General features: G+C 45.0%; 1 protein-coding gene across 7 annotated transcripts in view; it reads right to left on the reverse strand.

Moving 5' to 3' along the window:
• Window positions 1–21,368, reverse strand: part of grip2b (glutamate receptor interacting protein 2b) — a 410,662-nt gene that overhangs the window by 43,860 nt on the left and 345,434 nt on the right. For 6 of the 7 annotated variants that reach the window (XM_078414394.1, XM_078414393.1, XM_078414399.1 and 3 more), the window contains 4 exons: window positions 18,502–18,671; window positions 13,061–13,195; window positions 9,850–10,002; window positions 493–679 (listed from right to left, as the gene is read on the reverse strand). In XM_078414394.1, coding sequence (XP_078270520.1) covers window positions 493–679; window positions 9,850–10,002; window positions 13,061–13,195; window positions 18,502–18,671 — 645 coding nt within the window. The remainder of the gene's footprint in view (window positions 1–492; window positions 680–9,849; window positions 10,003–13,060; window positions 13,196–18,501; window positions 18,672–21,368) is intronic. The other variant, XM_078414400.1, reaches the window with a different exon arrangement.

Consider the following 21,368-nt stretch of genomic DNA (forward strand, 5'->3'; position numbering starts at 1 on the left):
TGCCAATGGATGGAATTCCCACTCTACATCTCAGTTTAGTATAGTTTAGATCTAGAACGCGGAAACAGGCCCTTCAGCCCCCTGAGTCCTTGCCGTCCAACGATCCCTGCTCACTAACACTATCCTACGCACTCAAGGGACAATTTACATTTTTACTGAAGCCAATTAGCCTACAAACCTGTACGTCTTTGGAGTGTGGGTGGAAACGGGAGCACCCGGAGAAAACCCACGCAGGTCATGGGCACTGAAAGGCAGCAACTCTACCGTTGCGCCATCTTGCCGCCTTAAGTTCTCCTTTAAGATCCCCCTGATAATCTGCCTCTTAGTGCTGGCTTTGATCAACTGTCCATACCATCTCATGTGGCTGGGCATGAATTCTCCTCTAATACTGTTTCTGTTGGACACGTTACCAAGCAAAAAATATGGTTTGTAAATGCAAGCCTCTGGTCTGATTTGCTTTGCATTCATTTTCAATGGACAAAACGGCCTAACCTTTCGGCAGGGCTGTCTGGATCGACAAACCGGATGAGCGGTGGAGACGAGAGAGGTTCGGTGGCAAAGATTCCCCCCTGAAGCTGCAACCCAAATCCATTGAGAGGATCGCCCTTGAGAAAGATTTCCGTGGTCTCCGTGTGCACGATCTGTCCTCCTGGGCCGATGGTGCTCGAGGCTAGTGATACTGTGGAGCAAGAAGGGCAGTGTTAGGCACTGTGGAGAGTGGCATTGGATTCAGCAAGAGCAGGTCTTCAGCACTATCAGAGCCCACCAGCACCTTGTGTTGAGGAAGGAGTCATAAATTGGTCGACTGACCCACTCAAGTGACCCAGCAATAAGCCACTTAGCTTTCCTTCTCTTCTTTCACCTGCCTGGTCCCAACAACCCAAGGCTGCTAAACAGGATTGCCAGCAGAGCTGGGGAGCTGGACTCACTGGTTTGCCTCCCAGATTTCACCATCAGCATTCTTAATTAATGTGTGGTATCCAGTCTGTGGGTGCTGCACTGTGGCACACAACACTTCTCTGCTGGAGCATTAAACCAAGACATCATGTGTCCTCTCGTAACAGAACAAAGAGAAAGCAGGTTCCCCCATGGATTCTGGCCATATTTATACACCACTCCATACAGGTTATCTATGAACTCATTGCAGGAGGGTTTTACTATCTACAGACTTGTTGCGTATTTTGCAACACCTCTAAGTACCTCATTAGTGTGAATGCATTGTAGTTGAAAATTCAAAGACACAGCCCTATCGTTCAAAGCGTTAAAAAATCAGCTTTTATGGGGTCTGTGAGCGGGCACTCCCCGTGGTCAGTTACCCTCGGGAACGAGAAAAATGCTATAGGAATTTGCTCCATGGACACATTGAGCATTGCAAGGTGTAAGCAGTGGCAAGCAATTGTGAAATTGCAGCGAATTGTGGAAGTAGCCCAGACCATCACGCAAATCAACCTCCCTTCCATTCACCCATCTACACTTCACGCTGCCTCGGCAAGGCCACCAGTGAAATCAAGGACGAGTCTCACTCCAGACACTGCCTCTTCTCCCCTCTCCCATCAGGTAACATGTGAAAATGCATACCACCAGATTCAGGAGCACTTTCTTCCCAGCTGTTTTCAGGCAACTGAACCATCCTATCACCAACGAGAGAACGGTCCTGAGCTACCATCTACCTCATTTGAGACCCGAACTATCTTTAATCAAACCTTTCTGGACTTTATCTTGCACTAAACGTTATTCCCTTTATCCTGTGTCTGTACACTATGGCAGCTTGATTGGAATAATGTATACATTTTCCACTCAACTTAGCACACAACAAAAAAAGCTTTTCACTATACCTCGGGTCATGTGACAATAAGCTAAACAAAGCTAAGCAGGGATTGTCTGTAGACGGGCATCCTCATGGCTTTTAACTGGGTATTTCCTCTCCCCAAACACTCTGGTCACCCCAACACTCTGCAAGGAGCTTCTGGGAATGTGGTCAAGAGTTCTGGGCAATGGTGGTCCTGGGAAATATGGATTCCTGGGAAAAGGGAGGTGCCCGGAAATGATTGATGGTCTTTGGAAATGTGATATCCTGGAGATTGTGGAGGCCCGGGGAATGAGGAGGCCCTGTAGAGTGCCTCAATAGGGGGGGGGGGGGGGGGAGCAGGGGAATGGAGAATAATGGGGAATTGTGGGGGAGGACACATTGGAGAATGGCGGGGGAGGGTCCTGGTGAATTGAAGTCCTTGGGTATTGCAGTGCTGTGGGAAGGCAGGTGCCTCAATCACTAATGAGTTTGTGCTGAATGTCCCACTTGCTGTGTCATTCCGACAAACTGTCTCGGAACGTCTGCCCTATGGACATTATTTCTTCGATGTGCCGAAGTTTAGAATGAGTTATTTACGCATGAAAATATAACTCCTCAAACAGCAGTCTCCAAAACTAATTTCCTCTTCCTCATTGAACCAAACCTTCAAAAGGACACTTAAGATTCACAGCCTTGAAAGGGAAAAGCATTAGAGAATGGGGCTGGATATTAGTTTATTTTCTTCACTTGATTTAACTTTATGCCAGGGAAGGTGGCTGATGCATTCCCCGCTTAATCACTGCCTCTGGACATTAAGCTAAAGGGCCTGTCCCACTTAGGCGATTTTAAGGCGACTGCCGGCGACTAGGCTGTCGCCAAATGTTCGTCGGGGTGTCGCGGGCATGATCGTGAGGAGTCTTCCAAAGATCGTAGTGGATCTTGGCGCGTCACCGAGAAATCAAACGGTTTGACATCTCTCGGCAACAGATGGCTTGTCGGCAGGTATCGTTGCTTATTGCGGGCGCTGTCGCATGCTGTCCCCAGGTTTGATAGGTTCTCTTAAGATACATTTAGAAGCACATAATATTAAAATAAGTAGTCATTTCAAAATACCATAAAATGCTTGTGTTTAACCAATCTATTTACCATCAGGACATTTGACAGGTAGATTGGAGGCGACAGTTTGACGGTCAGGTAAGCATGGTGTTTTTGGCCTCAGCCATTACATTTAAAGTGGGCTCCAAACCCAGATATTCAACCCAGAAACCAGATATGCATCTCCCTTACATTTTCAAAGAATGCCCACACACTTTTCACAAAAATCCACTGAAACATTTAAATAAAAAATAAAAAATACAGCTATTAGTAAACTGGAAGTAAATCCAGTTTATTCCTTGTTACAGTGAAGCTTGGCTTTTGTGTTATAGTTCAAAACTCTCAAGTACTTACCGACTTGTCAGTGATTTCAGCGAAAACCAGGATGCCGAAGAAGCATTGACAGCGTGGGAATTTTTGCGATGTTTCAGAAGACGCTGTAATCTCGACATGACTCGGCATTGTCGTGGTCATTGTCGTCGGGTGAAAGAAAAGTTCGGCGATCTGCTACGACTTTGACAGTCGCCGGCAGTCGCCAAAAAGATCGCCTAAGTGGGACAGGCCCTTTACTCACAGCCATTGCTGTGCTCAGCAACTTCCCACTCTCACTCCTAATGACAAGCATAAGCCTTGCCAATCACACGAGTTCACCAGAGGGCGTGCAGGAATTATTCATAATTTTGTGGAAGCTGCTCTATCATGTGGCATTCTCAAACTATGAATACTTGCTGAGTCTGAAGAAGGGTCTCGACCCGAAACGTCACCCATTCCTTCTCTCCCGAGATGCTGCCTGACCTGCTGAGTTACTCCAGCATTTTGTGAATAAATCGATTTGTACCAGCATCTGCAGTTATTTTCTTATAATACTTGCTGAGTCATAGGTTTCAAATTGAATCGAGTGCGGTTTTCATATTTAATATGGTTCGGGTAATTGTTGCAAATCCCAGGCACACGGCCGAACCTGGCCGGCAGCCCTGCTTCAACTCACACCACTAAATGAGGCTGACATGCCATTTAATTCATTCATGTTCAAGGGTTGGTGCAAACGTCTGACTGAGTGGAGGATTTGCTGGTGTATTAACTATTATTTTAATAGCACTTCAAATATAATTCAGTCTAGATTCCACCTGAGGGATATCTTTCTTCAATATCTGCCAGGTAAGCATTCCTATGGTGCGTTACCAGATACTTTGAAAGCATGGACGAAAATGGACAAATTTCCATCTTCTACCATCGCGGAAGTCAAAGATTCACGGAGTCACACAGCATGGAAACGGGTCTTTCAGCCCAATTTTTCAATATGCGACTAAGATGCCCCATCCAAGCTAGTCCCACTTGCTTGAGCCTAACCCATATCCCTTGCAACCTTTCCTATCCATGTCCCTGTCCCACGATACATTAATGATTGGGATCTCAACTCCGAGTCAATGAAAGTCAGTGCAATGGCGCAGCTGGAAGGGTCACTGCCTTACAGCTCCAGCAACCTGGATTCAATCCTTACCTTCGGGTGCTGTCCATGTGGGCTTTGGGGAAGGCAGGTTATTGATGGGCATGTGGGGACAGTAAAATTGAATTAGTGTAGGATTATTCAAATTATTCAAGTTCTCCTCCAAATCTGCTTCATGCTAACTGTATCCGAGCTCTCCGAGGGGTTCTGCTCTATACTAATTGTGCCAGAGTCCTCCCGGGAATCTACTCCATACTAACTGTATCCGAGCTCTTCCAGTATTCTGCTCCACACTAACTGTATCTGAGCTCTCTCTGGGAGTCTGCTCTATAATAACTGTGTCAGAGCTCACCCAGGAATCTGCTCCATACTAACTGTATCCGAGCTCTCCATGGAATCTGTTTTAATGCTAACTGTGTTGGAACCCTCCCATGGAATCTGCTCATATAGTAACCATTTAAATTTGTGAAAGTGAACATCGAGCATCAAACAAGCTCACAATGTAGGTAAATGGCAAAAGAAATCAGAGGTGAGTTGATGAGCATGTGTGAGAGAGAATGAGCTGCTGGGAACAGGAAAATAGGGGAAATGGGATTGGAAGTAATGCGATTGTTCTGTCACGATCTGCCATGGACAAGATGGGCCGAGTAGCCTCTTTCTGTGCCATTATAAATGAAAAATAGGTAAGGAAAATTCAATTTATTTCTTCTGACAGAGACAGAAAGTTAAAATACCGCTGACATTCATGAATGGAATGAATTAGTGAGTTGCTCTGACACATTGTTGGCTCTCCTTTAGTTTTTTAGTTCAGAGATACTGTGTAGAAACAGAGCCTTCGGCCCACTGAGTTCCCGCCTACCTGCAATTCAATTTTACCAAGCCAATTAACCTACCAACCTGTACGTCTTTGGAGTGTGGGAGGAAACCGTAGAAAACGGTTCTGGAGAAAACCCACAAGGGTCACGGGGAGAATGTACAAACTCCATACAGACAGCACCTGTAGTCAGGATTGAATGCGGCTCTCAGGCGCTGTAAGGCAGCAACTCTACCGCTGCGCCACCGTGCCACACACCTCCATGTGCTGCCCCCTCTGAGGATATTGGAAAAAGTCCAAACCTGGGCACGGAATGAAGGATTAGCACGGTACTGAGAGGTTGCTGTACTGCTGTAGATGCCATTCTTTGGGTGACATTGTGAACCAAACTGTTCAAATGGATTAGAAGATTCCATATTTGGGGAAACACCATTGAGTGCTCCTGGTATTTTATCAACATCCCCCTCTCCACCAAGGCTGCCAAAACAATTTAACCAGCTATTTACCCACACTTGCTGGTTATCATGGGCTCTTGCTGTATGCGAATGGACTGCAGAAAGACTAATCGGTCATATAACAGAAATGCAATACCGGTGTATTTTAACAGCAAGAGAGTTGTTTAAGCTGAAAGTGCAAGTGCCTTACTGAAACAATACCTATTACAGTAATTCCTCAATTTATGACCATTCTACAGTATTTACAAATGTTTGCTCTTACACCGTTGACTCTTTGGCGCTGTGTCTTTGATTTATAAATCTACATTTTGCTGTAACGAATAATTCACCACTCACCACCCACAGGAGGATTCTGCATCAAATTCTGCATTTTACCACGCCGATCAATATACAAAAGCTTTTTCACGAAATACATCCCTTTTCTAGATCAGAATAGCAAAACTACAGAACTAATCCTTCTTAAATAAAAAAGGCCATTCAGCCCTTTGATACCATGATACTCCCAACAGAGTAATTTAATTCGTCCTACTATCCACTCCTTACTTCCCTGCAGCACCATAACTGGATGCCCATCAATTTCCTTTTCTTTTGCCATTTATCTACAATTTCCAATGCCAATGACCCTATCTGCATTTAGAAACCACTCAACATCAGGGTGAGCACTATCAGACTATGAAGTGCTTTGAATGTGAAATTGTAAGATTGAAAATGTGGCAGCCAGTTTGTACACAGCAGGATTCTGAAAATAATAAAGTGGCCACCAGCCAATACATGCAAAGTCACTGCGGAGACCCTACTTTGTCTTCAAATATTGTTGTGGAGTCTTTTGTGCCCATCTCAAAGAGCAGACAGGAGATTTAATGGATGGCACCTCCTACTGTGTAGTATTCCAGTGTCCTGCACTGGAGCGCTTGCCTTGAGTGAAGTGAGTGGAGACAGTGCCTGTGCTGCTTTATCATCAAAGCTAATGTCATCAGAGACTCACACCACCTTGGCCAGGCTTTCGCCTCACTGTTGCCATCAGAAGAAGGTACAGAAGCCTGAGAACCATTACCTCCAGGTTCAAGAATAGCTTCTTCCCATCACCCATCAGAGTCTTGAACCACCATGCACAACCCTACCTCAGCACCAAACTAGGCTTTAGAGACGCTGCTTGAAAACATGCCCATCGGCCAACTGAATCTGCACGAACCAGTGATCACTAGCACTATCCTACACACTACGGACAATTTACAATTTTACCAAAGCCAATTAACCTACAAACCTCGTTGGAGTGTGGGAGGAAACTGAAGCACCCGGAGAAAAACCATGTGGTCACAGGGAGAAGGTACAAACTCCGTACAGACAGCATCCGTAGTCAGGATCAAACCTGGGTCTGGCACTATAAGGCAGCAGCTCTATCGTTACACCACTGTGCCACCTTATGGGCCGAGCATTATGAAGGTTGCACTTTGGCTTGCACTATCATGGTCTGGTTTAATAGAATATTGATCATTTATTGTAGATTTATTTGTTGTATCTGTGCATTTAATGTGCCTGTTAGGCTGCAGCAAGTGAGGATTTCATTGTTCACTTCCTGCTGCATATGACAATTAAACACTCTTGACTCTCTCTTAACTCTCCAGACTTTGCAGAATTGCCGTCTTCTCTCTGGAACAACTGGACTAAAACTGAATTTTTAAGATTTTTCACGTCCTAGTCATAACTTAATTTCAGACTGCCAAAGGCTGTTCTCTCGTGAGTCGCAGTGATTGAGCCCATCTCGTGAATCCCCAGGTTAAATCCTGTATTATTAAACAGGCAGATTTCAAGGTTCAGAAAACGCACTGATTAACCAAGAAGCTATTGCTACATCTATCATAGAGAATCATAGAGTCTCGCAGTTTGGAAACTGGTCCTTCAGTCCAACTCATTCATGCCAACCAAGATACCATCTAAGCTAATCTCATTTTTCCCGCATTTGACCCATATCACTCTAAATCTTTCTTATCCATGTACTTGCCCAAATGTTTTTTTAATGTTGCTTGCCATAAACAGCAAAGTGTCCAAATGACATTCGTTAAAATCGTACTGTGAGGCACCACCGAAGGGGGCAGGAAAACTGTTCTCAGGTTGTTGTGCCCGTGAATTGCTGCAGTTGGACATACGGGCTAAGGAAGTATCCTCATTGAAGAGGGATCCTGATCAGAAACGTCGCCTATCCATGCCCTTCAGAGATGCTGCTTGATCCGCTGAGTTACTCCAGCAACTTGTGTTCTACACAAGATTCCGGCATCTGCAGTTCTGTGTGTCTAAGAAAGTATCCTTCTACTCTCTGGCATCAGTGGAATTTAACTGTTTTTAAGAGCTTTCATTTCTAATTATTAACTTAATTTCACACGGCCATAAAATCACAGCTAAAGGTGAGGATGATAATGATTTTAAAACTCTCTGCAGCCGAATTTTAACATCTCTGAGCATTACTCACACACAGGTGGCTCTCGGAGAAATGCATGAAATTCAGCCTGGCACTTCTGTGTGCAGAATATATCGATGCATACATGATGTTGGCTGCATGGGACACAGTTAGAATGACATCATTCAGAGTGCAATGCTTGATTGGAGTGTTGGAATGTGAAAATAGGTCAGGGTCCCTAGCTTTGAAAACACATTTGGCTGCCCACAAGGAATCTCTATACCCTCCCTCCATTGATTTACTTCTGCAACGTGGGCTGCACCTTGGAGACTGACTGGAGATCAGAATGACTGGCAAACCCAGCTGCACCCCTGGAAGAGCTGGATTCCAGTCACAGAGTCTGCCATTTGGCTGGGTGTGTGGGATAGGTGCAGAAAGAAGGGCTGAGATAGTTAGGAATCTCCCAGGAGGAGGGGCACAGAGGACTATATCTGGAGATCCCTGAACTGTACGTGTAGTTTGCACGTTCTCCCTGTGACTGCTTGGGTTTCCTCTGGTGCCTCCCAACAATGTGCGTTCTGGCAGGTTAATTGGCCAGTGTAAATAGCCCCGGTGGGCTGAAGTACCAGTTTCTATGCCGTTTCTCTTCATATCTTTACACAGGAACTCATGCTCCCACTTCTGGGACTTCGAACTGCAAAGCACCCGGAGATTATGATCCAATATGCACAACTGTCCATTAGCCATGCATTTCTGCCTGTCCTGCTCACCGCACAGTGGTCAGTGACATGAACCCTGGAAGTTCACAAGCCTCCTTAACCTGCATTAACGTCACTTTAAATCGCAGAATATCACTCTTTATTTTATTAACGCGCCCGTTGAGGGACCTTGGTCTGTTCTCCCATGTTATGGGTACCACATCAGTTCTTGATGGAAAGATTCTGCTCTTCTGGATGAAGTGGCCGTAGGAAACCGCCCTCACTCATCCTCTGATCTACTTGAGGGGTCGGTATAACCAGTGTTGCAGTGCTATTTTTTTAGGTGCCGGAGCTGTCACTGGTGCTGGAGCGGCTGCTGTTAAATTCCCCGTTAGTTAAAATTCCCCGCTGTTTATTTTGGCTTTTGTTTACAGAGGTGCCGGAGCGGCGCTCCAGTGAGCTCTGGCAGCACTGCACCCCTGGGTATAACGATGGGCAGATTGAGGATTGAGGATTATGGGCATGTTCTCAGAATGAAGATTGTGGAAGAGGTGGGACAGTGGTCCTGATATAATGAAAAACCAACATGCCTTTTTCACTCACTGCGACTCCACTAAAGTTTGGTGCTATCTGCAAATTTACTAACCAATCTAGCTACATTGGAAGAGAATCAGAATCCAGAACCAGGGGCCACAGTTTAAGAATAAGCGGTATGCCATTTAGAACGGAGATGAGGAAAAACTTTTTCAGTCAGAGAGTTGTGAATCTGTGGAATTCTCTGCCTCAGAAGGCAGTGGAGGCCAATTCTCTGAATGCATTCAAGAGAGAGCTAGATAGAGCTCTTAAGGATAGCGGAGTCAGGGGGTATGGGGAGAAGGCAGGAACGGGGTACTGATTGAGAATGATCAGCCATGATCACATTGAATGGCGGTGCTGGCTCGAAGGGCCGAATGGCCTACTCCTGCACCTATTGTCTATTGTCTATTGTCCACTGAAATCATTTCATTATTACCAAATGTTACATGCACTAACTAGTTACAGGAAATCTGCCCTAACATTAAAAACATTTCCTTGTCATAATATAAAAATTAATGGTTTCTGTCAACAGGTTTGCTTTGTTTTTAATTATAATTTTATGATATAAACAAACACTCACGTGAACTCTTGTATTCTTTCCTCTTCACCTTGCGCCTCATCATGGTCGCTCGAGGGCTCATTGGATGGGCTGTCCACGACAGTGTGCTGGTGTTCTGGGAGCTAAAGCCTGAGGTGCCAGAGGAGGGAGGAGAGCTGCTGACTGGGACCAACGCTGTGGGAGGGAGTCACAGAGAGAGGGTGCAGATCAGCTCCTGAAAACGATGGAGTGGTGAAGCACATCGCCATTGATGGTTAGACATTGGTAAACACGTTGCACTGTGGATTGGGAGTTAATTTGAATTGGAATCTACAGGAATTAATCTCCAGAGCACTGCCACTAGCAGCCAGAGAATAAGGTCACAAAGGCATTATGGCACATAAAGAGGGCATTCAGCCACTGAGGCCCCGTGGACTTTCCGCAGAACAATCCAATCAGTTATTACCCATTTTATTTATTTCCCTTGGGTGTTGATCCAATTTCCTTTTGAAATCACTGATCACCTCTGTTTGACCACACTAAACAGGCAGCAAGTTCCAGCTCATTCCTACTTGCTGCCTTAAGCTTAATTTAGTTTAATTTAGAGATACAGCGCGGAAACAGGCCCTTTAGCCGACTGAGACGGTGCTGTCCAGCGATCCCCACACACCAGCACGATCCTACACACTTTGCAAATCTTACCAAAGCCAAAGGGCGGCATGGTGGCACAAGCGGTAGAGTTGCTGCCTTACAACACTTTCAGCGGCAGAGACCCGGGTTTGATCCCGATTACGGGTACCACGAAAAAAAAACAACCCTAAAGTGACCTACAAATCTGTACGTCTTTGGAGTGGGAGGAAACCGGAGCACCCTTAGAAAATCCACGCGGACGCGGGGAGAAAGTGCAAACTCCATACAGACAGCACCCGTGGTCAGGACCAAACTCTGGGCCGTAAAGCAGTAACTCTACCACTGCGCTATCATGCCACCTCAGAGGAACTTAAATTGTTCCTCCTCACAACCGCTCTGCATCTCTTGTCCAAAGCCTTAAATTAATATTCACTGGTTCTTATGCCATCATCTAATCTGTAAAGCCTAACTCTGGCTATCTTGTCTAAACCTGCGATAGTCTTGAACACCTCTGTCAATTCTCCCTTCAACTTTTACTGCAGGAGAACAATTGTGTTACACTGACCTTACCTTGGTCATGGTAGAAGCGTCCACGTCGCGGCCCTGGTTAATGCTAATTCTACCACCACCACACAAGTGGACACGTTAAGAAGACCTTGACAATGAAATCCCTTTTCCTCGCAATCATACTGATAAATCTCCTCTGCACCCTTTCAAAGGCCTTCGCATTCTTCCTACCGAAGTGGTGACCAGAACTAAATGTCTACTGTCATATTCACCAGCTCAGCTCATACTTCTCCATGCTAAACTCCATGCCTTTGTCTGATCATTCTGTCAGCCTAATGATAGCCTGTTGAATCTGATTGGTGTCTTGCACACCCAGGTTGGGCAATCACCTGCTAATCTTGAAATTGTACTCTGAATTCCAATATCCATGTCTTTAATATCCATTGATAACAAAACTCTGGCCATCATGCAATCGTTGTGGAACATGCAATGTCTACCGTCCTCCAGTAGTCTGAAAGGCAACCTTGTACCATTAATCACATCCCTTGTTGTTAAACAATACACCGTATGCAAGCTGATGCTGACCTTCCCATTCCACTTCCCCAAAATTGTCATTCTGCCTTTACTGTGTTACTCTTGTTCAACGTTTCCTTCAAGTCCATATAGACAGCATTTCCTCATCATCATCTGCTGTTATGTCATCAGGAAAATCAGTTTGGTGAGTCACATAATTGCTTTACAAACCCATGCTGGCTTAATACACTCACACCTCTCCAAGGACCCATTATTTTTTTCCTGGATTATAACTTTTAATGCCTTACTCACCGCCAAGTTGTACTTTGCCAAGAATGTTATTTTCACACCTGCGCTTGAACAAGCATGCCAGGTTTTTCACATAGATAGCTTACAACCCAATAGTATGAACAAGCTATCACAGTCCTCTGGCCTCTCCCACTCGTCTAGGGAAGATGATATTGAGGGAGCCCTTCAACTATCTCCACCACTCCTTCTCTTGGCAAGCTGGGATGCAAGCCCTCAGGACCAGGTGACCTATGTATCTCCAACCATAGCTGGCTTTTCCAGCTCTTCAACCCAGCCATTATCTCCACAATCCTCAAATTTATTAATATTTTGTCCCTTCCCAAATAACATTGATGCAAGGTCCTCATTAAGCATTTGAGCCTTTCACCTCTCAACATATATCTCCTTCTTTGAACGCACACAAAACTGCAGATACTGGAATCTTGAGCAAAAAGCAAAAGGCTGGGGGAACTCAGCAGGTCAGGCAGTATCTGCGGAGCCAATGAATGGACAGCATTTTGGGTTGAGACCCTTCTTCAGACTGATGGAGCAGGGAGGAGAAAGGTGGTGGAGGTGGTACAAAGTGATAGGTGGATACAAGTGAGGGAGGGGTGATTTGCAGATGTGTGGAATAATATCAAAGGCTAAGAGGTGGAAAGGAGACAAAAGGATTTCAAATAAGGAAAGAAAGAGGAGTGAAATATAAGGCTGGAGGAGGGATATGAATTGGAGGAGACAGGGAGAGGAAAGAGGAGGATTAAGGGGAAATATGGGCCTCGGAGATGGATGCGTGTATGGTGGAGGGGTCAGATGCAATGACTAGTGTGGTGGGATATGGCGGGAGAAATTGGTCTGCACTGAGGTGGGGGTGAGAGGCATGGGAAAGAGAAAGAGGGGGTGGTAGGGAAGATATTACTTGAAATTGGAGAATGCAATGTTCATACTATTGAGTTGTTAGCTATCTAAGTGGATTATGAGGTGCTGTCCTTGCAGCTTGTGTATGGCCTGACTGGCAATTGAGGAGGCCAAGGACAGGTTTGGGAATGGGAATGGTAGTTAAAATGGTGAGCAACTGGGAGCTCCAGCAGGGCTTCGTGGATAGAGCGTAAATGTTCAGCAATACGGTCGCCTAGTCTACACTTGACAAGAGAGTGGTGCTTGGCACTGTGAAACCAAGTGGAAGAGAATGGGAAGAGAAAAATAATCAAGCTAGCTCAGGAAGAAAAGATCAATTCCAAGATATTGTTATTCTTGGAGCTGGTGCTGAGGGATCAATAAAGTTGAGCGTTGGTTCAGAAATAAGTTATTACTGTACATTTGCAATAGTTTGAGTTAGACAGGGAGGTTGGTGCACTCCAGGTGGGTGCCTTGCAATGCCCCGGGTGGTAGGTGTGGCAGTAGTTGACGCAGGGGTCCCAGCAGTGGTGGTGGTCACTCTTCTGAACCTTCACTGTCCGTCGACCATTAGGTTGAAGGGTTGACGGTAAATGATAAAGAGAGAGACAACAGAAATACATTATTAATGGAATGCATATCCAACACTTAAAGGGCCTGTCATCATTAACCATGGATGGGAGATGGCTATTGGTTTTTTAAACTCGGCAATTGATAAGCATCAGCTAATCTTTTGTTAATACTCAAAGAAAAGGGTATGGGGTGAAGTCAGGAGCATGGGCTTGAGAGGGAACGGTAGATCAGCCACGATTGAATGGCTGAGTAGTCTTGATGGTCCGGAAGGCCCAATTCTGCTTCTATGATTATGAATTTATGAAATTATGAAACATTAAAATTATTATTAAACATTGGGTTTAACCAGCACTTGGTTAACCAAAATCTCCCAAGACCCACGGCCCCCTTTTTCCAAGTGATTCCAGCAGAAAAGTAAGCTTACATCTGCAACAAATTGTCTCAAATCACTTCAAGCTAAGCATGTGCGTAATATGTTGCTGCAAACTGCAACATGTGAGGGCAATTTGTACAAAGCAATCTCCCATAAACCAGGTTAGGATATTAACAAAGCTCACAATATAAATTTATGTGTCTGTTGAAAAGTAAATGTCAGCCAGGATCCTGAACAAAAATTCCCTAAGTCTTCTTAATTCCACAGGAAACTTTAAAGTCGCAGGTGAGTACAACAGATCACCCTAAGGGCAGCACTTCCAGTAATGTAGCATCCCCTCATATTACCAACCTAGACTTTTCTGCTCAAGTGGGATATGAATCCACAAACCACTGACTCAGACACAAGAGTGGCATTATTGTGCTACCAAGAAAGATGTGTTTAGTAGCACTTCACTAATTTCCTGTGCAAATTTACTGGAGCTTTCAAATTAATGATAGTTTCAATGATCTCTATTGATGAGCATCAAAATCCTTTGTCCCCACACAGTGATCTAGCCCAATAGCAAGCAAAAACTCAGTGAAAACTGAGCACAGCTTTAAGCAGCACTCACTATCCTCACCAACAAGACTTGGCTCCATTACAACTGATCACTTAGAGTTAGTGCTAACCACAAAAATAGGGGCCAGCATTATTTAATGAGCATCGAGCCAATATACTTGTTAAATAGAGCATTTATGAGCCTCAGGATGGTCACACGGCACAGAAGCAGGCCCTTTGTCCACACAGACCATCGATCAAGCATTTATAATCATCCTACACAAATCTCATTTATTCTTCCCACATTCTTTTCAACTGCTCCAGATTCTACCACTCATCTGCACACAAACAGCAATTTCCAACTTGCTGGAGGAAAGTAGAGCCCGTAGAGGAAACCCAGGCAGTCACTGAGAGAAAGCACGCACAGACAACACCCAAGGTCAGGATTGAACTCATATCACTGGAGCTGTGAGACAGCAGCTCTATTATCTGGTTCACTGCGTTGCTTGTGCTTTCAACTTTCTCACTAAGCTGGGTTACGGATCTGTTGCAGATCACGGATCCATGAACCTTGCAAGCTCTTTACTAACAAAAGCATGCAGGGAAAATTGCCTCCAGAAATGTCCACAACATCGGATCATATTACTGGCTTAAATGCTGTGTGGAGAAGCTTTGGAATGCCCAAGTTGTTTGCTGACACCGAGTTTCCTCAGAGCAGCAGCGTACAAGGAATTACATTTTAAAATTGATCTAAATTTCTATTTCCTACAAGTCCCTTGAGGTTACCAAAAATCAATACAAATGCATTGAAGAGCATTTACACTGCCCAAGAGCACTTACTAAATGGAGACTTTATTTACTTGTAGTTTTTGACTTTGTAATATAATGATTGTTCATCTATAATTATAACAAGCTCTTTGCATATACCAAACAGCTGCCTGAAGTGGCCAAATAGTGCCCACACTTACGATTAGCATGGCTGTTAATTACTGAAATATAATTTAGACAGTCCCGGATGCAACATTATTTATGAGCGATGATAGACACAAAATGCTGGAGTAACTCAGCGGGTCAGGCAGCATCTCTGGAGAAAAGAAATAGGTGACGTTTTGGGTCAAGACCCTTCCGCAGACTGAGAGTCAGGGGAGAGGGAAACTAAAGATATGAAAAGGTCAATAGAGCAAATATATGAAAGGTATGCAAAAGGACAAATGAATGCCAGCAACAATGTTCAAGGAAACGTGGAGTCCACAATGGTCATTGTTGGCTGTGGAGAAAGTGATAATGAGTGCATGCAAACAAAGAAACTAAGCAGGACGACAGTGAAACTAGTAGGACTAGTATGACTTATGGCCTTACAGTGCTTCCCGTATCAAATGAACAGCTCATTGCAAAGTGCAAAACATCGTTTGAGCCAACACCCAAGGCTCTGAGGTAGAGGTGGTCCTGAGATCTGTCTGAAGTTTTGATCTGCCCACTGCCAACAGTCAACTGCTGGTAGAGATTTTGGGTCATTGCCACTGCTTCGAGTCCATGGGCAGCCACTTGAAGATTAGAGCCCCATCTCTTGTCAGCACTACTTCAATCAGAGGGTTCCAGCCCCCTTGTCACTGCCACCAGACCCTTCCCAAGCACTGAGCTCCTTGCTGTTGTGGATACTAAGCTGCAGTGATGGGGTTGAGGGGTGACTTTCCTCAGCACCACTGTCAAAGGCTCTGACCGCCAAAACCCAGAAGGGCAAGGGAACCACTTTCAATTACCCTCCATGCCAGGCATCATCACAGGCAAAAAAAAACCCCACAGTGCTGGAGGAACTCAGCAGGTCAGGCAGCATCTGAGGAGGGAGGACAGACAATGAGTCGGGTCAGGATCTTTCTTCAGGCTGGTGGAGTAGAGGGGAGAAAGCTGGTTGAGAGAAGTGAGGGGAAGGGGTGGGCAAGTGATAGGTAGAAACCTATGGAGGAATGAATAACAGATAGGTGGAGATAGTAACCAAGGCTGGAGGTGGTGGAGGGAAGTGTGCACTTGTGGAATCTGGTAAGAAGGAAGATGGGGGGTGAAATGCTGAACCAGGAGGGATAGTGGGTGGAAGGGAATGGGTGGCAATGGGATAAAAGGGAGGGAAAAGTGGGAATGCAGAGAGGGCAGGATGGAAGATGAACAGATGTGAGAGAGGAAAGGAACTGGTGACAGAGGCAGGGGAGGTGGGAAAAAAAAGATGACTGCTTGGGGAGGGGGGCGTGAAGGGGGTGTGGAGCTGGTTAGATGAGAAACTGGTGGGATTTACCTAGCGTTGGAGAATTCAATGTTTGTAGTCTGCCCAAGCATTATGTGAAATGGTGTACTTCCAGTCTACACGTGGCCTCGCTCTGACAAGGGAGGAGGGTGAGCACAGAAAGGTCAGTTTGAGAATGTGAAGGGGAATCAAAATGGCCAGCAACTAGAAGCTCCCGCTGGCCCTGGTGAATTTCAGGGAAACTGTCGCATATTCTATGCTTGGTCTCGCCACCTTGACTTCTTCATTTCTGGGTGAAAGAGTCTTGTATTGTGGGAGCTCCTTCACCACGAGGGCTCCTGACCACCGAGGACAGATACTAATGGGCCGTTAATACCACTCGTGTATTACCTCTCTTCCTGAGAACACTTTTAAAGAAACAATTCCTGTATCATAGATCCCAACTCACCAAGATGCTTTTTGCTACTTCTGTTTATAATATCTCATCTTATCATTTCTTTATACATTTCAAAATTTACTCATCTGTACTGGAGCAATTGGTGACATGACTTTGTTGCCCTGAACTAAATCACACACTGGACAATAGACAATAGACAATAGGTGCAGGAGGAGGCCATTCGGCCCTTCGAGCCAGCACCGCCATTCAGTACCCCGTTCCTGCCTTCTCCCCATACCCCCTGACTCCGCTATCCTTAAGAGCTCTATCCAGCTCTCTTGAATGCATTCAGAGAATTGGCCTCCACTGCCTTCTGAGGCAGAGAATTCCACAGATTCACAACTCTCTGACTGACAATGCAAAGAGGAGTACAGCATGCTTGCATTTGTAGGTCAGAGCACAGAATATAAAAGTTGGGACATTATGTTGTATATTTACAAAACAATGGTCAGTGTATTGTGTACGGTTCTGGTCACAGCACCATAGGAAAGATATGATTATGCAGGAAAGAGTGTGAAGAGATTCACCAGAATGTTGTCTGTACTGGAGCACTTTAGATATTGGGAGAGATTAGGTAAATTGGGCTTGTTTTCCCTGATGCTAAGGAGGCTGAGGGGTGCCCAGATAGAAGTATGTAATGAGTGCAGAGATTTACGAGGATGTTGCCAGGACTCAAGGACCGCAGCAATAGAGAGACATTGGGCAGGCTAAGACTTTATACCTTGGATTGTGGGGTGGGAGCTGCTTTACATCCTCGTCGTCCACCCTGAGTAATTCTACAGAACTGGTAAAATTTGCAGCAAAGCGTCAACTATGGTACTCTGAAGCACCAATTGCCACTTTTGATTGTTGTAGTTGACATAAGAAAGAAGAAGACCATGGATTGTAGGAGGCTGAGGGGTGATCTTTTGAGGTGTATACAATCATGAGGGGAATACTGTAGATAGGGTGAATCCAAGACTGGGGAATCAAGAATCAAAGGACATAGGTTTAAGGTGAGAGGGAATTTAATAGGATTCTGAGAAACAACCTTTTCACTCAGAGGCTATGGGTATATGAAACGAGCACCCAGAGGAGGTAGTTGAAGCAGGTACTATAACATTATTTAAAAGCCACTTTGATAGAGTATTGGCCTCCTAATGTTAATGTGCAAGAAGCAATCTGGAGAAGGTTTACCAGACTTTCAGACTGGAGTCTGTAGAAGGGTCCTGACCTGAAAAGTCACCTATCCTTTTGTTCCAGAGATGCTGCATGACCTGTTGAGTTACTCCAGCATTTTGTGTCTATCTGTACCAGACAAATTCCTGGTATGGCCAGATTGTCTTATCAGCAAAGGTTGGGCATACTGGTATAGGTAACAGAAATGCAGAGATTCCTGAGGGGTCTTGATATACCTGAATCCTATAGGACACCCAGATTCCTCGTTCCTCACTGTGCAATCTGCAACCATTAGCATTAACTTGTCTTTTTATATCCTGCCAAAATGAACATTTATACATTTTACCACATTACATTAATTAGCCCGATCTTCACCTACTCACTTCGCCCATCTACATCTCATTGTGCCACCTTCACAACTCACTGTCCCACCTATCTTTGCCTTGACTCTCCAGGTGGATATGTCCACCTTGCACCTGTACAACCGGATAAAGCAAACCCGAGGACAGTTTCCCCTTCAACCCTCGCAAGGGGGCGAGAGAGTACCTTGCTCCATCGGCTTGAGGGAGAGGCGGCTCTGGTGCACAGGAAGGATCTCGAGCTTGACATTGTCCGAGGTGTTGGTCAGGAGCTGGGTGGCCTCCAGCAGGGTGCAGTGCTCCGTGCTCACGCCGTCAATTGACAAGATGTGGTCGCCAACGTGCAAAGCCCCGCATCTAACAAAAGAAAGTCACTTGAAGCCACAGAAGCTGAGAGAGCTGACTGCAATTCTTCACCTATCTGTTCAAAATAATTACATGGATGCATATGACAGTGCCAGAGCAGCTGTAGTTTTGAAATTAATTTCACCAGAGCCAGTTTTAAAACTTGAAACTAAAATGTTTAAAGTTTTTTTTCCATTCTGTACCCCTCCAGATACCCTTCTTTTTGTTGTGTCAAGAATGGTGCTCAAGTCAGAGAGCAAACAGGTAAAGAAGCCCCAGCTCCGTCAGTGCCACTCAGTGAATTTGAAACGAATTCCACTGTACCTCAGTACATGTGACAACCAAGTCATTGAACCATTGAATAAAGCCTCGAGTAAGGTCAGAGGGTTGCCTCCATCTCCATCTCACTAAAATTCTCTCTTTGCCTTCAAATGCCTTGGCAGCCGGGGCTTCTTCCCAGTTTTATCGCTCCTCCTGCCCTGTAATCAAACAAGATCCTTCCATATCTCCCACTCCTGGCTCCAGCTGTCTAAACCTTGTTGTAGAATAGCCCTCACCTCTTCACCTCTGTGCCTCTCCTTCGCCTTTTTTATGCTTCTTAAAATCTACTTTTGACCAAGCTTCTGACCACCCTTTATCATGTAACAGTGCACTGTGGATGGCTCGATTGTAATCATGCTTTGTCTTTCTGCTGACTGGTTAGCACGCAACAAAAGCTTTTCACTGTACATGTGACCACAAACTAAACTCAATAAACTAAACTCAGCTTATGGTCATATGTTGGTACTGTAACACCACAAAATCCTGATAGTTTTGCATCTGGCTCATCAGGTGACGTTTTCTGTGCTCTCCTGAAGCTCAGCATGGTCCTTCTTACTGGGACCCCAGTTCCAGAGCTCCCCTCAAACTCATGGATCCCACATTTCTTCCAAACCCGCCAGAGACTTTGTTTCCCACAATCCCCTGCAACAGTGTGGCATCATTTCCTGCGCTCCTTCACACTACTGGGGAAATCCAGTCCTTATATTCTTTTGAATCTCACCAGGGCTCTATTTCCTGCAATCCTTGAAATCAAGCAGAGCTCCTTTTTCTGTGCCTCTTTCAAATGGTTCATGAGGGAACCATTCCCACAGGCCCTTGAAACTGAGCGGAGTCCCGTTTCCCGCACTCTTTTCAGAACTTACTGGGCTCTCAAATTCTTAGGAAACCCACCCATTTCACTGGAAAGTGCACTAACCTACCGTGTGACATCTACGAAACATGAATTAAAAGTGTTTTGAGGAATTAATAAGATAACAACACCATCGAAGTCCTGAACATGCCGGATGAACAGAATTTTACTTTATATGCTATTACTGTGAGATAAACAGCAGTTCAATCGATTGCTGTTCAAGAGACAAGAGTGTTTAATTGTCATGTGCATTGGGACCAGAACATTACAATTTTACTTTATATGCTATTACTTACTGTGTGAAGCAGCTTGGGGGCATTTTGCCATGTTGGAGAAGTGATAGAAATGCAAGTTCATCTCCCCTTCCAGCCCCTTCCTGCATATACCTACACGAGGAGCACAACCTGACAGGAGCAGCAGGTTGTAAGCTCACTTTTCACAACTATTCAAGACAACTATGTGGCTGGAATTTTCTTGATGCTTTTTGATGGTGGAATATAATGTACTCGTCAAATGTTAATGCACTTTAGTTTAGTTTACAGATACAGCGCGGAAACAGGCTCTTCAGCCCACCGAGTCCACACTGACCAGTAATCCCTGTACACTAACACTATCCTACACACACTAGGGACAATTTACTTATACCAAGCCAATCAACCTACAAACCTGTACGTTTTTGGAGTGTGGGAGGAAACTGAAGATCTCAGAGAAAAGTCACGTGGTCACGGGGAGAACGTACAAACTCCGTACAGACAGCACCTGTAGTGGGGATGGAACCCGGATCTCCGGCACTACAGGCGCTGTAAGGCAGCAACTCTACCGCTGCATCACCGTGCCGTATACATAATGTACTCCTCAAATGTTAACATTGCATGTAGGATTGGCTGAAACAGGAGATCTGAGAATGACATTTACTTCAGCTTTTCAGCCTCCAGAACAGCTTCTTCTGAATATTTATCATCTCTTCTACCACCCTACCCAACCCTACCTCAGCACCAAACTGTTATGGACTTTAAGCTCAGGTTGCACTAATTTGGCTTGTAATATCTTGGTCTGGTTCACCCAGAATAACTCACAGTTTATTATATATTTATTTGTTGAGTTGTTGCATTAATGCTCCTGTAAAACTACAGCAAGTAAGAATTGTAATGTTCTGGTCCCAATGCACATGACAATTAAACACTCTTGTCTGTTGAACAGTAATTGATTGAACTGCTGTTTATCTCACAGAATCATTGAGAAATCCAGCACAGAAACAGGCCCATTGACACACAGAGTCCTCGCCAACCATCAATCACCTATTTTCCCTGATTCCAACTCTACCCTACATTTTCATCAACTCCCCCCAGATTCTACCACTTGCCTACACAGGTCATTTCACAGCGGCCTAATTAATCCACCAATACACGGGTCTTTGGGATTGGGGTGTAAACTGGAGCAACTGGAGGAAACTCGCACAGTCACAGGGAGAACGTGCAAACTCATTACAGACTACATCTGAGCCCAGGGTCAAATCTTGGTTCTGGCACTGTGAAGCA

The sequence above is a fragment of the Rhinoraja longicauda genome, chromosome 17, assembly GCF_053455715.1.
Source record: "Rhinoraja longicauda isolate Sanriku21f chromosome 17, sRhiLon1.1, whole genome shotgun sequence".
Classification (NCBI taxonomy): Eukaryota; Metazoa; Chordata; class Chondrichthyes; order Rajiformes; family Arhynchobatidae; genus Rhinoraja; species Rhinoraja longicauda.